This window comes from Gasterosteus aculeatus, chromosome 3 (assembly GCF_964276395.1).
Source record: "Gasterosteus aculeatus chromosome 3, fGasAcu3.hap1.1, whole genome shotgun sequence".
Classification (NCBI taxonomy): Eukaryota; Metazoa; Chordata; class Actinopteri; order Perciformes; family Gasterosteidae; genus Gasterosteus; species Gasterosteus aculeatus.
In genome coordinates, this window is record NC_135690.1 from 6,413,013 (window position 1) to 6,429,630 (window position 16,618).

Genomic DNA, 16,618 nt, shown 5'->3' on the forward strand with positions numbered 1-16,618 from the left:
ATGTGAAATTACTACATGTATTCTGCACTTCTGGGCTTTAACATGTACACCTTTCTCACTTTGCAGGAAGAAACCCATCCTATTCTATTTCAACATCTTGAAATGTGCCAACCCATCTATTCTCATCAACCTGCAGTGCCCCACAACGCAGGTACTCCATCTACCATTACTGATGCATACCTGGTGCAGGACCACATTATCACACATATTGAATTAAATCTGTTCAAACTGTGACGCTGTATGTTCTCCGCTAGCCTCTAGGTTTGGTAAACAATTGTAGTTGGTTTAAAAATAAGATTGTTTGGTAAAATAATTTCATTTGATGACTTGCGGGTTCTCTCGGAGTGTAACGAAGCGGACACACACACTTTTACTCTTCGGGGTACTTGTTTTTATTGTCAATGGCACAGAAAAGACATTTCCCCGCCGTGAGTCCTTGTCGGCGTATGTCCATTAACCCCCCCCCTCCCCTTTAAAGGGAGAGAAACAGTTGGCCACTGACCAATCGTTGGTACTTGATGAGTTCGGAGTGAGAAAGTGTCAGTCCCAAAGGGCAATATATATCGCATAGTGCTTATTAACTCAGACAAGATTGCAGTTATTAAAGTAAAAGTACTTGTTACTGAAATTGATGTCTACTAGCTGACTGCAACTTTGCGATGGCATTGATAAAGATGATGTCCATCAGCAGCAATCATCCAATCACAAAGGTACTGACAGTTTCCTCTTTCTTCCAGATGTGTGTGTCCCAGTGCCCGGACAGGTTTGCCACCTACACAGAGATGCAGCTGCAACACCAACTCGGAAAGAGTTACTGGGAATATTACAGACAGTTCTGCAAGCCTGGCTTTAATAACCCTGACAAGGTAGCAACACTGACCAATACGTTCATTACAAGACAAATGCCTTTATTGTGGCTACTAGTAGCTTCCATGAATGGTTGGTGTAGATAATAAACACATACGGGTAGGTATTCTAAATTGACAGAGGACTTTTTTCTTCCTGGCGAGCTGCAAAACACTTTAATGGCCCCACTGAAGTGTGCTGTTACCATAACAACTAACAACAATATTCATTTGTACTAACCAAGTACCCAAGACAAATTGTTCAATTGCCTTTTACTCCCAATTTACTTCCATCCTTTATTATATACACCAATCATTTCTGTAAGTCACAAGCAGCAACAACGGACACATTCGTCCAGGGTTTCTTCAGCAAACATATTTGGTCACTAAATATTGGGCCTCTTGTTAATGTGAAAAACTCCCCCAAAAATAAAAACCCTTCCGTGGGGAAAAAAACCTTTAGGGAGAACGTCAGAGGAGGGATCCCTCTCCCGGGATGGACAGACTATAATGGATGTCATTTGTACAGAATGAACAATGTAAAATATTTATAATACATTCAATTCTTATGACAGAAATGATTCAAATATTGCGAGCGGTAAGCCGGGTGTACGACAGGAGTATATTCTAACCCTTCTGTCACTCTGTTTCTCCAGCCAGTGTCTCAGGTTCTGCGAGATGAGGACTGTCCCTCTATGATTGTCCCCAGTAGACCATGTGAGTATGAAACCCTGCCCCGAAACCTACTGAAAATAAACTATTGTCAATGCTCCTAAATGATGGGTTTCGAAGACCAAAATAATACCAAAAGACCTAATTAATTAAATCTCACCTTATTTAAAAAAAATAGATGAAGTTGATAATCAGCTCAAAGGTTTTAAACCCTATGATGTAAATACAACCTCATAGAAGGACTGATGAGGACATTAGTGTGTGTGTGTGTGTGTGTGTGTGTGTGTGTGTGTGTGTGTGTGTGTGTGTGTGTGTGTGTGTGTCAGTCCTCCAGAGATGTCTGCCGGACTTCATCACTCAGAATGGGACTGTGACCGTAGCGAACAGAACCAGCTTTAAAGACGCTCTGGAAATGGCTCGCAGTATAACTGAACTCCAACATGCTGCCAAGTACTTTAACTTCTACTTCTTATTGTTTTACTACTTTTCCCTCCCCAAGACAGAAGGCCGCGTGGGGTCGCTTAAATCTAGCGTCTTTGGCCTTCCCGTACTTGCTTAAACTTTTACTATATTTAAATTAAAAAATGTCTAAATATCACTGAGGTAGGATCTCAAAATTAGAAACAACGTAGAAATGTATGTACATATAATGTAAATTGACATATAATTTATTATATTCATATAAAATAAACTATATGTTTGTATATATGTATATAAGATATATAAGATAAGAACACTAGATCATCAGGATCTGAAATGTGAATAGTCAAGTTATGTACAAGGCTGCTACCAACCAGGCATGAGTCTTTGTGTCTTTGTCTCTGATGTAACTTTGAAAGGACCAGTCACTGTCTTCTACTCAATACGCCCTCCTCTCCCTCTCCTCCATGCAGGGGCATTACAGGACTAGTAGACACTAAGGAGCTGAGCATGAAGGTCATGGAGGACTATGCCAAGTCATGGCCGTGGATTCTTCTGTAACTACACAAACAACAAACTGCACACACAGAAAAAACACAACACAACTCTCAATCAATCAGTGCCTCACTAATCTGTCACAACTTAAAGGGTAACTTTGGTATTTCTCAACCTGGAACCATTCACTGATTTTGTGTCCAGGTGATTTTTATATATTTTCAGTGTTACGGGAGAACGCTGCAGACAGCAGCTAAATGTTACTGTTGGGTTCTGATACAGTTAAAAGTGAAATAAAGTATCAATAGTATAATATTATTTGGCGAAATAGAGAAGTCCCCTCGTCCAAGTCTCATACAACCATCAACAATGGTTCACAGGAGGCTTCTGCCTGCTTCTCCTTGTGCTGCAGGCGTATGTGCACATTCAAGCCCAGCTCCTCCTTCGTGAATTAAATGACTTAAATGACTATCAATTGTGTTTGATTCATATTGCATTCACTCCATCTAACAAGCTAATGTAATAACTAATATCTAACATTACACAGAATGCAATTCTAACACAAAACATTACTGCATGTATTATAATTTCTACCACTAGGTGTGCTTTACCAATTAAATCCCTAACATAACTAATTGTCTTTTAAAGCAATGCTTTTGAATGATTCTTTGTGAAGAATCTCAGTTTTGCACATTTGTCGATGCAGTCACCTAACTGGTTTGGCGACTAAGCGGTTAGACTGTGATTGCTGTGAACTTGTGTGTCTGTGGCAGAGGTCTGCTGCTGTCCCTGGCTGTCAGCCTGGTCTTCATCCTGCTGCTGAGGTTCACAGCTAGCTTGCTGCTGTGGACCACCATCACCAGCGTCATACTGCTGCTGGCATACGGTGTGTGCGGCGTTGTGTGTCGGGAGGATTCACATCGTACTGCTGCCTCGAGGAGAACGTATCTCATGAGCTGTCTGTGTGTGTCTGTGTGCGTGCAGGTGTGTGGTTGTGCTCCGTGGAGTTGTCTCGGCTGAGACACAGACCGGGCTCCAATGTGGCCATTGTAGAGGTGGGGCTGCAGACTGACCTGCAGGTGTATCTGCAGCTCACACAGACATGGATCATACTACGTAAGTCTGTCTGCTTGGTGACATTTCAATATTTTGGGGGCTTTCCTCCTAATGATAAATTAGCCTAATAGCTAATGTCTTTTTTCTCCCAAGTGTACAACTTTCCACTCATGAATATGTATTTTTACACACTGCCACAGTGTTGGTTTGTCCTTGTTGTATTATCTGTATCCCAGCCTCTTTTTTAGGATTTGGAAAAATGTGTTTGCAACATTCTTTCTTCCCTTTGAAGCCAACAAAGCCACATTGAATTGCACCGATTGAAATTGAAATTCAAACTAAGAAGGAAACGTCTTCAAAGTTTTGTTAAATAAAGTTACACTTGAACAAATAAAACTATCCAACCACCTCGGCACTGAACATATGAAGAGCATTGACTCTTGTTTGTTTCTCTCGTCAGTGGTGTCTCTGGGGGTGGCAGAAGCTTCCATCTTGTTGATGTTGATCTTCTTGAGAAGAAGAGTGCGGGTGGCCATTGCTATGCTCAGAGAGGCCAGCAAGTATGAACTCTAAAGCCCAAATTCTGATAAGCAAAAGAAAAAGCGAATCATGTGATGACATGTTGCTCTCTTGTTGCAGAGCCATCGGTCACATCACGTCCACGCTCTTCTTTCCAGTCATCACCTTTCTCCTGTTGACTGTTTGCTTCTTCTACTGGGCAGTAACCGCGGTGTATCCTTCACAGAGACGATCAACTACAACGTTAACTTCTTGCAGTTCAGAGTACAGAGTTAAATGGCCAGAAAATCTCATTTGAAATTTCATCATCTTTAACTAGCACTCTGTTGGACCAGTTACCTAGCATCCTCAGGGGAAGCCGTCTACAAAGTCATGTCTCCTGAAGTCAGCTGCCTCCATGCAAACAGTACTTGCCACCCTGAGGTACGGTCAAACAGAAGGATCCCTGTACTAGATGTATTCACTAGCTGTTTGCTCTGTTAGCCAAACACACATTTTGACGCCCATGGTAACATGTAACAACTAGCAAGCTAGACTTCTACTGACATTAGAAGACGTGGTTCGTTGTAGTTGGGCTCGCTAGAAGCAGCTAGGAGCAGGCAGTTTTCTCGCCTTAGAGTGCAAATAAAACTTATTGTAAGTCGCTTTGGATGAGAGCGTCAGCTAAATGACATGTAATGTAATGTAATAATAAGAGAAGAATACTCGTTAATTCTCTGAAGTCAGCACTTAACAACGGTTTAAAAAAAGTCAATTAAATTACATTACAGGTCATTTAGCAGACGCTTTTATCCAAAGCGACTTACATCACACCCATGGCTTTTTCACATTTTGCCCGGGGAGCAATTAGGGGTTAGGTGTCTTGCTCAGGGACACTTCGACATGGATCATGGGGCAGCCTGGAATCGAACCACCAAACTTTTGCTTCCCAGCACACCTTCTCTAACCCCTGCGCCACGACGACCCCATTAATTAAATTGTAGGTTTCAAAAAAGGTTTACTGATGGATAGACAGACAGACACCACTTGTGCACGCACACACAAAACAAAATGCGTCTCCTGGCCGAGACAATAACTTCTTCCTCTGTTCTTGCTCTCTCTTCTCTGTCAGACCTTCAACAGAAGCAACATCTCCAAATCTGCATTGTGTCTGGGTTCTCAGTGTCTGTTTGCCTTCTACGGTGGGGAGACGGCCTACCACCGCTACCTCTTCCTGTTGCAGCTGTCCAACCTACTGGTCTTCCTCTGGCTGGTCAACTTCAACCTAGCCCTGGAGCAGTGCACCCTTGCTGGGACGTTTGCCAGCTACTACTGGGCCAGGAGGAAGCCTCAGGACATCCCGCCGTGTCCACTCCTTTTATCGTTCAGCAGGGCAATCAGGTCAGGACCGAACCTGGGATCCATCATTTATCACCTTGTAGGCAAACAGCACAGACAACCTTGTGTGCAATGTTCAAAAATAAAGAGACTCCCAACGAACAATCCAAGGACATGGATTGTGAAACTTTTTGGATTGAAAAGTCACAATCAAGTGTATTTATCAGGAATCAGGAACATTTACAGACGGACAACAAGACAGATTAGATAACATCATCAGCATGATGGCATGTTCAATCTACAAATTTACCATTGAACTCATATAAAATATAAGGCTATGGTCTTCGTTGGGATATAGAATAGACAATTAAAAAATAAAGGATAAGAAATAAAGTGCACAAGCGATAGCCATGCTCCACACACTGTGTTGTGAGTGTATTTGAAAGTGACAGGTGAATGTGCATGTGGAGTGTGAAGGGAGTGACCGGTGGGATGTTATAGTCAGTCAGTGGGGGACCGGCTCTGTTGATGAGCCTGACTGCCAACGGGAAGAAACGTGTGGCAGGAGGTCTTAGTCCTGATGGACCTCAGCCTCCTGCCAGATGGAAGGGGCACAAACAGGTTTTGTCCGGGGTGAGAGGGATCTTTTTCCCACTTGAGGTCCCGGGTGATGATGCAACGAAAGGAATCCACAGTGATGACGGGGGAGTCACACAGGATGATGGGGGAAGGTGGAACTCCTTCTTCCTGAAATCCACAACCATCTCCACTGTCTTTAGAGCGTTGAGCTCCAGGTTGTTCTGGCTGCACCACGTCACCAGATGGTCTGACTCCCACCTGTAGGCAGACTCATCCCCACCAGAGATCAGTCCAATGAGGGTGGTGTCATCCACAAACTTCAGGAGATGGACGGACTGGTGACTGGAGGTGCAGCTGTTTGTGTACAGGGAGAAGAGCAGAGGGAAAAGAATGCAGCAGAAAGAATGTTTCGGGCTTCTTGGGAACAGGGATGATGGTGGAGGCCTTGAAGCAGGCTGGTACGTGGCATGTCTCCAGGGAGGTGTTGAAGATGTCAGTGAACGCTGGAAACAGCTGATCAGCACAATGCTTCAGGATGTGAGGGGAGACAGAGTCGGGACCGGCTGATTTGCGAAGGTTTTGTCTTTTAAAGAGCCGGTTAACATCTGTCTCCAGAATAGAGAGGGTTATTGCTGGTGGGGGAGGGAGGGGTGGTACAGAGGCGTGAGCCCCTGATGGGCTGGGGGAGTATCTAGGAAGTTCATGGCTGAGTAACATTTGAAAGGTTACTCTTGGCTAAAATCTGCACTTATCACTTGAAAGTACTCCAAACACAACTAATTTCTTCAGCAAAAGCAAGGAGCTACAGGAATGTACTGAAACAACGCTGAAGTGATATTAGCCAAACCTACGGGCAATTTAGATTCCCCAATCAACCTGATCCCCAGAGCATGTCTTTGGACTGTGGGAGGAAGTCGGAGAGAACATGCAGACTCCACAGAGAAAGGCCACTTGCTGTGAGGCGACGGTGCTGACCATCACACCACCAGCTGCTTGTGTCCGAAAGGATCAGACGATTTAAAAAAGTGGTTGAAACAGGCAAAATCGACCCACCAGAGCCGGAGTGCCTCTAGAGTAGTTGACTCACTCTATTAATGGGAATCTGTCCACACACTGGGCCATCACATAGATGTGCTTTTAGCCTCATATCTCCATGTTTTATAGAGGGCTCTTAGTCATTTTATTTCAGGCCATTCACAAAATGTTTTTTTGTATATTGATTGCATTTCTTTACTAATTACATAGTTTCAGAATCATAGTTGCACACTGGTATTACACTGAATGTATTTTTTAATAGTAAAAGAGCTGTCAGTTTATTTATAATAATCTACAGTGGCCATGTAGTAAACTCCTGTTCTGTCCTTCTCCAGGTATCACACAGGGTCTTTGGCTTTTGGAGCTCTAATCCTCTCAGTTGCCCAACTGGTCCGGATCCTACTGGAATACCTTGAGCAGAAACTAAGAGGTTTCCCAGCAAGCACAGAAGCACACATATATGCAGTTTGGCTTACACTTACTATAATGATATGCCAATAATGACGTTGTAATTGTGTATCCCTATAGGTGCTGACAACAGCCTTTCCAGGTTCATACTGCATTGTCTGCAATGTTGCTTCTGGTGTTTGGAGAAAGTAATACGCTACATGAACCATAATGCTTACATCATGGTGAGTTAGTTTATGATGATATGTATAAGATGTGGTCACAGACATCTACTGAAAATCTACCAGTTGATGAAAAAGAGCAGTAGATCTTGCACAGCAGGGGGATTCAGAACGCCGCTCCTGTCAATTCATCTGGCGAAGACAAGATGGATGAACTACGTCTCCTCAACAAGGCTACCAAGGACTTCAGCAGATCCGGGCCGAGCCTTCAGTTAGAAACTGTTTTTATTGACTGCAAACCTGGGGAGTTTTCCTCCTTCATTGTGGCCGGTGTTAAATCCCACCTCATCCCACCCCACTGTAATAAAGGATGCACTTAATAAACTGTTTGTATTTAGGGAGCTCGTGCACTGTTCAAAGTATCTAAGGAAAGGAGCTTCAATGCTTCCTTAGCTCCTTTAGCACAGGAACCAATGGAAATTACGAGTTTAGTTTATTGCCACTGCAATTCCTTGCAGTGGCAATATTATAAGTTATTATAATATACGTTTTGCTGCTGCAGACTGACGTCACTAATGTGCGTCTCCCTCCGCATCAGAACTACGTAGCTTCTTAGCGGAAGTGGAGTCGGATTCCTGCAGTTTTCCTTTCCTAACTCCTCATTAATTCTCCTAACCATCTTCCCTGACCCCATGACATTTTCCTCAAAGGTCAAGGAATAGTGGTTAGGAATAGATGTTAGGACGTAATTTTTGGAGCTATTTGGATCCAGCCTGAGCCAGTCAGACCTTATGAGAGCTGAGTTTTGTCTCTTCTTCACCAGGTGGCGATTTATGGCAAGAACTTCTGTACCTCGGCCAGAGAAGCCTTCTTCCTGCTGATTAGGAATGTGGTCAGGTGAGGCTTCACTGCTTCTCTCTGGGTCTTTTCCAAGAAAAAATCCTTTTCCAAAGGTTTAGTGTTGGAAAAGGACCACTTTTATAAAATGGTGTAGTCTGGTTGAGTACATCATCAGTAGTTTGTGGCTCTCTGGCTGTGAGGAGCACACTGGTACGCTGTTCAGATGAGTGTGTCTCCACAGGGTCGCCGTTCTGGACCGAGTAACAGACTTCCTGTTGTTTATGGGCAAAGTGCTGATAGCCGGAGGAGTTGGTAAGTGACAAAGCAAGACCTAAACCTGGAGCCTTTACACACACAATACATTATACAAAAACGCTAAATAGTTACCAAAAGATATTTGGAATCTGAACCTTTCATACCAGTCGCAGCCAGGATGCTGTTTACTCTGGTTAACAGTTCTTAAAGCAATAAGGTACGAGAGGCTGTACTTTACCGTCCAATAATGTAACAGTTCGGGGCGTTGTTGGTCCGACGCATCACACACTAAACAGGTGTGTTTCACCCGCAACTTATTTCTCAATATTTCTTATTCAGAAAAATACAAAGAAGAGTGTCAGAGAAGATATGTAGACAGTGAGATAATGTGTGTGCGTGTGTGTGTGTGTGTGTGTGTGTTTTACAGGTGCGATTGCTTACCTCTTCTTAACGAGGAAGATTCCCGTTATTCAGGAGGAAGTGCCCAATCTCAACTACTATTGGGTCCCCCTGCTGGTCGGAGGCCCACAAAACACAACGAAACACACACACACACACACACACACACACACACACACACAAGCTGTGCTTGAAAGGAGCTCTTTCTATTTTACAGAAAGAAAACATGTATTTATCAAAGCACCCCAGAAGGTGCTTCTCTTTTTTAATCACACATGTTTATATGTTATATGTATATATAAGTAAAGAGAATTTAACTGGCTGTAATATCTCCAGTACCCCAGTGGGAGCTCGTCACGGGGCAGATGGTGGTTGCAAATGATGGTGCTCTCACTGGTTATTCAGCCTTCATTCATGTCACTGATAACAAAAACATGAAGTATTTAACCAAAAACAAATGTCTTGCTTTGTGTTGGTAATCTGCCTGTGAAGTCCCTCGGCAGTTGTCCAACCTGTGCGTCTCTCCTCAGACGGTGGTGATCGGTTCCTACCTGATCGCCCACGGTTTCTTCAGCGTCTATGCCATGTGTGTGGACACGCTCTTCCTCTGCTTCTGTAAGTGAACAGCGTCATTACTTTTCTTTGTGCGGCGTCTTAACTTCGCCCAGGTCGTTTGTACGAAGCACAGCGGATGAGTCATAGAAAGCACACAGACAGTGTTACGTTTTTATGGATTTTAAGGACGGATTGCTGACAGCCGACTAACTTTAATCAGATGAAACATGTCCCAGTACCTCTGGGCCCAGTGCTCAAACTGGGCAAATGAAGTCAAGCGTCCTTGGACCAGTTTTGTGTTTTGCCAAAGTGACTCCTGTAGTCTTCAATCACATGATGGTCTATTTAACACTAACTTACCTCTCTTGTCTCTATTTCCCATCCGGACATCTCCATTTGACCATTGCCTCCATCCTGTCTCCCACGGGGTCATCCACCCGTCATCCCTCCATCCCACGCTTCTATTTGATTCATCCATCTATCGATCCTACCAGGTGATGACTTGGAGAGACATGATGGCAGTTCAGAGAAACCTTTCCTCATGTCCCCAGAGCTGCATAGAATTCTGGGAAAATCCAGTCAGTTGCATTGATTTCCAATCCTCCTGCTCACTGCATGAGCAGGTAGTCTGCTTGGTCTTCACCGGCCAAAGACGCCACAATGAAGAGATTAGAGTCAACGGAAGGACGGCGGGGGGGTCGGATCCACTGTGGACATCAGAGGGCCGGCTGGTGAAATGAAAATAACACGTCAGTCAGATGGGAGGACTTTTCCAACAATAACGAAGCTGCTGGATTCAGGAGCTCTGCAGCAGCACCGAGTCCGGCTCCACTCAGGCTTCTTGATCCGACGTAACAGAAGAAGTTCAGCACAACTCTCATCTGCTAAAACACTGTCTGTGGAAAAGTATCTTCTTTTCACTACCAAATAATGCCCCCCGATAGATTCCCTGTTCACTTTTATAAGCTTCATGGATTTTTGCATGTGTGTTTTTTATTTTTAAGTTGTTTCAAATATAATAGCACGTTCATATCTTAGAAAGAAAAACTGTAATGCTGTGCACAAGTAAATGGTAAATGGACTGTACTTGTGTGGCGCTTTTCTAGTCTTATGACCACTCAAAGCGCTTTAACGCCACATGACATCATTCACACACTGATGACAGGAGCTACCACACACAGAGCCACCTGCCCATCAGTAACTAACATTCACACACTAGTCACAGCTACAGGAGCAGTGTTGGATTAGGTTTCTTGTCCAGGGACACATGGACATGTGGGTCTTCTAACACCTCCTGATGTTCCTGTCTGTTGGGCCACCGATTCTCATCCACATCACGACGTCTTCTCCTGCGAAAAGAATCTTTTAGTGTCTTATCCAGCCTCTGCTGTGATGTCATCATCTGCTGCTTCCATGGCAGCCGGAAGGGTCTTCCGTGTACGTGGCTGGCGATCACACGCTTTCCATCTCCGTGCTGAGAACAACTCCTCCATGGGGTTTAGGAACGGGGAGTAGAGTGAGAGGAACTCCATCAGCATCCTGTTTCAGGTCGCAAACAATTGATGATGATGATGGAGCCGACATTGTCCCAAACTATCACGTACTTTGGCAAGTTCTCTCCAATCTGACCCTCTTGTTCAGGGATGAGATGCCTGTAGAGTGTAAAACAGCTCTGTATTGTTTGGCCCAATAAGTCTGGCTCTTATCTCATCAACACGTAGATGTCCTGCTCCCAAACTCCTCCACCACGCAGCCTCACTCCTCTTCCTCTTCCTCTCTGGCTGTTGTCCTTCCATTGTCAGACATTGTAACATTGTGTTGAGCTTCGACTATATATACACTTGACATTTAATGCTTAATGAGATGCACATTCGTTAGAGAAAGTTTCACCTGGGAGCAGTTTACCAATTTAGGACAGATTCAGAAAAAGTGTACAGAAACATGCTTGATACATTATATATCATATGCGATGAACTAATGCCTAAACGTTGTGGGCGGTGAGACTATCCAACAGAGAGCCAGTATAATTATATATATATAATACCTTTTGATCAACATGACATAAGCAATTGAAAAAGTAGGACAACTGAAAAAATGTACCAAAGCATTTGCAACTTGTTCAAAGAAAACTGCTTTTTTGATGTGTATAAGTGACACAACGATGTGGAGATTGAACAGGTAGTTTTGAGAATTTCAATGCTGAGAGACTGAGGACAACTGTAAGCAGACTAAGCTTAAACCATGCGTCTGAAATATCATGACGTAAACTTTCATTTTTAAATGAGCGGCCATGTCAAAAGCACGTGGAACGACAACCACGTCCCAGCTGTAACGACCGCGAGCAGCGACGTGTCGGTAAATTGGTTCTAGTGATGTGGATTCGAACATTTTCACATTATTCCCAATAGTCTCAGTGGTATCCGTAAACTGGAAAAGACTTTATGAAGTCATTCTTGTGTGACACTAGTTTATGAACCTATATTTGGACTGTGGGAAAGTGGTGGAGACCTGTGAATGTGTGTGTAGCGCCGCCCTAAAGCGTCTCCTGCTTCATGCTCACTTCCACTCTATGAGGACATTGACTAACTGGACATCATTCTGTATTCAAGAATACTTTAAACTAGAGATCAAGACCACGTTTGCTGAGGGAACAAATCAACAGAGGGGGTTCTCTCATTGACCACACGCCCCCTGGTGGACAGTAGAGAGGATGCAGCTTAACAAACGTCAACCAGGTCACTGAATATTTCGCAACTTGCTTTCCATCGTTGAGGCGAGGTACAAATGACACACTGCATCTCTTACAATACATTTTTATTCATCTTCTTATATAAAGAGATTTGACATGCAGAGCTACTGTACAAACAGACAATATTACCGCAAGTAAAAAAATATAAAAATCGAATATGTAAATCACAGCCTCCACATAAGAACACCTTCATTTTGCTTTATGCCACCTACAAAACAGATCGAGACTAATTTCTTTCTTTAAAAGATTCTCTTCATAATATTCAGATCATCAATGTAGCAGCAAACAAATACAGTCGTTGTGAAGATATCAGAGGTTCAGAGTCAGCCACGTGTGCTTTTAGTGCATGTTAGCATATTGTATTAACCTATGGTAGCATGTCCCAGTTAAACATGTTAACTCTGTTAGCGTGTGCGGTCACCCTGTGGAGAGCTGTGTGGAGGTTATGGATATTCTCTCATTCTTCTTTAGCGTTATGCATCATGAACATAACAGAACACAGATAACCACAGAGGTTAAGCCATCCCAACGACCCGGTACCGTCGGCGCCTCGGTGGATTAGGAGTTCTTAATCCAGCGTCAACACGGCAAGTACTGAAGACTTCACGGGGACGCACACGGTCTCAGTCTGTGTCGCTGCTGCTGCCCGGCGAGGCCGCAGGGCTTAGCAGGGTGGAGTACTTCAGAGGGACGTCCAGACCCACCACGGGACCCACAGCGCTGAGCCACGACAGCACGTAGTTCACCGGTCTGCACACACACACACACGGGCGCTCAGGTGAGGGTCCGTTTGTCTCCTTGGCTTTCTGCCTCCATCAAAGGGGTCATTTCCTACCTATGTTGTTCGTGAGCCGCCTGCAGCACCGGCCTCATGACCTCCTCCGTCCTGCAGGGGTGGAGCATGAAGAAGGGCTGACCCAGCAGAGGATGCTCCTGTCACACAGGGGGGCAGTCAGTGGAGCTCTCAGGGGGGGGGGGGGGGGGGGGCACTCATGTCCTGGTCTTACCTGCAGACTGATGGTGTTCAGCGGGCTGCTCTGAAGCCGGAGCCTGTAGTTGGGATGGACGGAGCTCCACATCGCCTCCAGCGACAGGCTCCTCCCCTCTGGCGTGGTGACACGCAAGAAACAAGAGGACGCAACGCTGTGACTCCAGAAAATACTGCACATGCTTTACAAAGGAAACCGATCAACGCTGCTGTGTTAGACTGTAATAAAAATAAGTGTTTTTTGTGTTTGTAGCCGCTGTGGCGTTTTGCTTGTCTGTTGAGAATGTCGTATACTTATTTATAAATCGCTCGTATGCACACGTTGCAACAAGTGGTCTCTAAAAACGGAATACTTGTTGGTTTGGAATCGGTAATCTCTTATAAACGGTTTCTTAAAAAAGGACAGTGTGCAGCATTTGGTGGCTGCTCCTGATGGTGCAAGAGTTAATTTGTTGGCTGGTGAGGTAAGAGGTGATGATTGGATTTGAACAATGGTATCAGAGTTAAGGTTATTTCAGACATATTCCATAGAGGCCTCTAAAAGAGTCAAACGATGATGAAAAGTCAGAATGTTTCATGCTAATAAAATAAAGTTATTGCACTGGTCAAACCGCTCAATTACGACCTACAGCAGGGTCACATTCTTTCTCTGATTGATTATGTACACATGATCAGGGTGGTGGGTCACCAGGTGTCTATCGGCTGCGTGGGCTTCATACCGTCTGCCGGCAGTATTTTAGGAGCCTCTTGTCTCTTCTTGGCCGAGATTCTCACACTTCCACCTTTTGTTTGTGGGGTTGTTGATGAAGTTGCGCCGCCCAGTTTGCAGCGAAGTAAGACGCAATCAAACCACTCAGAGCATCCGACCATCAGCAAAACCATCAGCATCCAACACACTGTGTGTGTGTGTGTGTGTGTGTGTGTGTGTGTGTGTGTGTGTGTGTGTGTGTGTGTGTGTGTGCGTGCATGGGTCACCCTGCGTGAAGGCTCTGAAGTAGAGCACAGGAGCCGCGTAGCTGCAGGAGTGCAGGATGTGATACTCGTACTGGAGGACCTGGCTGCTGCCCGCGGACACCCCGCAGACCCCTTCATCTTCATCTTCATCTTCATCCTCTATGACCCGCCGGTCAGTATCAGCTGCCTGGAGGAAGCGTGGATTACTAAACCCTCGTTTGAATACCACTGAAGCAAAGATGGAGAAAGGATGAAGGATAAAAGCTTCACCTCCTCCTCCTCCTCCTGCTGACCAGGACCGGACGGACCGGAGGCGCGCGGCTCCGAGTCTGAACCGGATCCTTCCGGGTCGAGGAAGACCGACCTGACAGCGGTCTTCCTCAGGTAGCCCTCCTCCGATCCCTGCAGGCGGGTCACAAAGCACGTTAACCACGCCGAGGGGCCCGTCTGCGAGCCCGTCCGGGAGACCTCCTCACCTGCACGGGCTCCCAGCTCCAGCCGTCCCGCAGCTGCTTGGACCTCCGCAGCAGGAGGCGACAGCAGCGCCGGAAGTCCCGCTCGTCCAGCGCGCAGCTCATCGGACCGACGGAGGACGCGCTGATCCGCGCTGCGCTTCAGTCTTAGACGAGTTTCCTTTAAGGTCACGATCTGCTTCACTCCAGTAAGTGACGTCAGAGTGCGGTTGCATTTTGTTTACTTTGAAACGTTTCTCTCCTTCGCGCTGAGGCCACAAGCACCTCTGGGTGCAGCCCTCAAAGCTCCGAGGACACCGTCCGGCTCACACGGGGAAGGAGGCGTGTCTTCCTGCGCCGGACTTACTGCCGCTTCCGCTTCGACGGCACCAGCGGCGCTTTACTTCCGGGTGCCCTGATCACGTGACTGCCACCGTCACCCTGTCACTGTAACTTACCGGCTTCATAACGGAATAATTGAATGCAAAGGAAAACTGTCCAAATGTTAAGAAAGCTCTTTTTAAAATAAAGGTTTCAATAAATCTTCCTCGAGGCTGCGTTAGTCGGTGCGCTGTCACGTGTCGCCACAGCCGCCAGGGGGCAGCACGTGTCTCAGCAGAGCCGTGAAGGGTCGTTACAACACTGTGTGTACCAATAGTCATTGCAATTAGGACTAAACATTGACACATTAACTCAATTAATCATGATAATAATAAGTAAAACACTGTATATTATAATAAAAACAAAACTCAGTCATGAGGTTGTTCTAGTAATATATGCAGCTTTCATACATATTTGGATTGTATCAAATTCAGGGACTCAAACTGATGGCGTTGGGTGGGAGATATACAGATATAAAAATCCTTTATTTTCTTCACATCAGAGTGAGGATTTGCTTCTTATTCATTGTGTGTTTATAATAATAATCAAATGGCTTAAGGAGTATGATACAAAGAGAAGCTGTTTCAAAATATTTGATAGAAAATACACTCCAAACCAGAAATACGTCCCAGAAATGTACTCGACATAATGTTTTAATGACCTTCTTTTGTTTGCTGTTACCTGGTAAACCTGTTGGTGCACCCTTTATGAAGAAAATTAATTCCATATATAAACGATGTGTGGAGAGGAGATGCTATTTGTCCCACTAGGTTCTGTGTGGCGTTGATTAGAGGACAGCAGCAGAGTCAAACGGGTCATCTGAGTAAACAGGAGACACAGGAGACACTAGCTTGGTTCAGCGCTCTGCATTTCTCCCGGCCTCTCGGCCTCTAAGCTGTCGGCATCAGACTTACTCGTTTAGTAGTGAAGCTTTAAACTTCTAACGGCCTTTGAGTATCACAGTGAATTGTGATTCGGATCGCAATTGAATGTCTGCGCAACAGCCATACGTATGAAAGTATGACGCTAAACCAGTGGAAATAGGACGTCTGTCCTCATCGTCCTCAGCTCTACACATTCTTACCAGTGTGTAAATATATAGTCCCCAGCCTTTGTTGGCTCCCTCTCAGTCTGTTCATTGGAGGTGTGACCAAGTCTTCACCAATCACTCCCTCTCACTGCTGTGACGCAGCATGCAGCTCCTCAGCAGCGATGTGCACCTCCGCCTCTGGTCCTGCTCTCTCTTTGGAAGGCTGCTCTCACAATGCAGCGGTCCGTGAGACTCCTCTGACCGTTCTCACGCTCGGGGCCAAAAGAAAAAAAAGGGGAAGGGTCCATCCGAGAAGGAACCGAAGCTTAATGTATACACTGCTCCATGTACATTTCACTGTACATTTATTTATACATATTCTGGACTTTATCTGGTATCTTGCCCTTCTGGTTAGATTTGAAGTCTAATCTGTGTTTCTAATGATGTCAGATGGGGTCTGTGACCACGTCCTGCTGCTGCGCCCATGATGCAGGCACACTGTCGATGT

General features: G+C 45.1%; 2 protein-coding genes across 3 annotated transcripts in view; one reads left to right on the forward strand and one right to left on the reverse strand.

Annotated features, from left to right (window-relative positions):
* Positions 1–10,639, forward strand: part of LOC120816214 (choline transporter-like protein 5-A) — a 30,760-nt gene extending 20,121 nt beyond the window's left edge. For both annotated transcript variants that reach the window (XM_078098820.1, XM_040171683.2), the window contains 18 exons: positions 67–151; positions 738–866; positions 1,502–1,562; positions 1,844–1,967; positions 2,411–2,494; positions 3,206–3,318; positions 3,417–3,548; positions 3,949–4,048; positions 4,128–4,220; positions 4,343–4,430; positions 5,119–5,387; positions 7,274–7,368; positions 7,467–7,570; positions 8,331–8,404; positions 8,589–8,659; positions 9,030–9,118; positions 9,532–9,616; positions 10,051–10,639. In XM_078098820.1, coding sequence (XP_077954946.1) covers positions 738–866; positions 1,502–1,562; positions 1,844–1,967; positions 2,411–2,494; positions 3,206–3,318; positions 3,417–3,548; positions 3,949–4,048; positions 4,128–4,220; positions 4,343–4,430; positions 5,119–5,387; positions 7,274–7,368; positions 7,467–7,570; positions 8,331–8,404; positions 8,589–8,659; positions 9,030–9,118; positions 9,532–9,616; positions 10,051–10,148 — 1,809 coding nt within the window. In that variant the 5' untranslated portion in view covers positions 67–151 and the 3' untranslated portion in view covers positions 10,149–10,639. The remainder of the gene's footprint in view (positions 1–66; positions 152–737; positions 867–1,501; positions 1,563–1,843; positions 1,968–2,410; positions 2,495–3,205; positions 3,319–3,416; positions 3,549–3,948; positions 4,049–4,127; positions 4,221–4,342; positions 4,431–5,118; positions 5,388–7,273; positions 7,369–7,466; positions 7,571–8,330; positions 8,405–8,588; positions 8,660–9,029; positions 9,119–9,531; positions 9,617–10,050) is intronic.
* A 1,714-nt stretch (positions 10,640–12,353) lies between these two features.
* On the reverse strand, positions 12,354–15,275 carry atg10 (ATG10 autophagy related 10 homolog (S. cerevisiae)). The gene is made up of 6 exons (XM_040171689.2): positions 14,724–15,275; positions 14,518–14,649; positions 14,269–14,434; positions 13,313–13,410; positions 13,141–13,238; positions 12,354–13,055 (listed from the first exon to the last, which is right to left on the reverse strand). The coding sequence occupies exons 1-6, from the start codon at positions 14,823–14,825 to the stop codon at positions 12,929–12,931; spliced, it is 723 nt and encodes a 240-aa protein (XP_040027623.1). The 5' UTR covers positions 14,826–15,275; the 3' UTR covers positions 12,354–12,928.
* Positions 15,276–16,618: the final 1,343 nt, after the last annotated feature.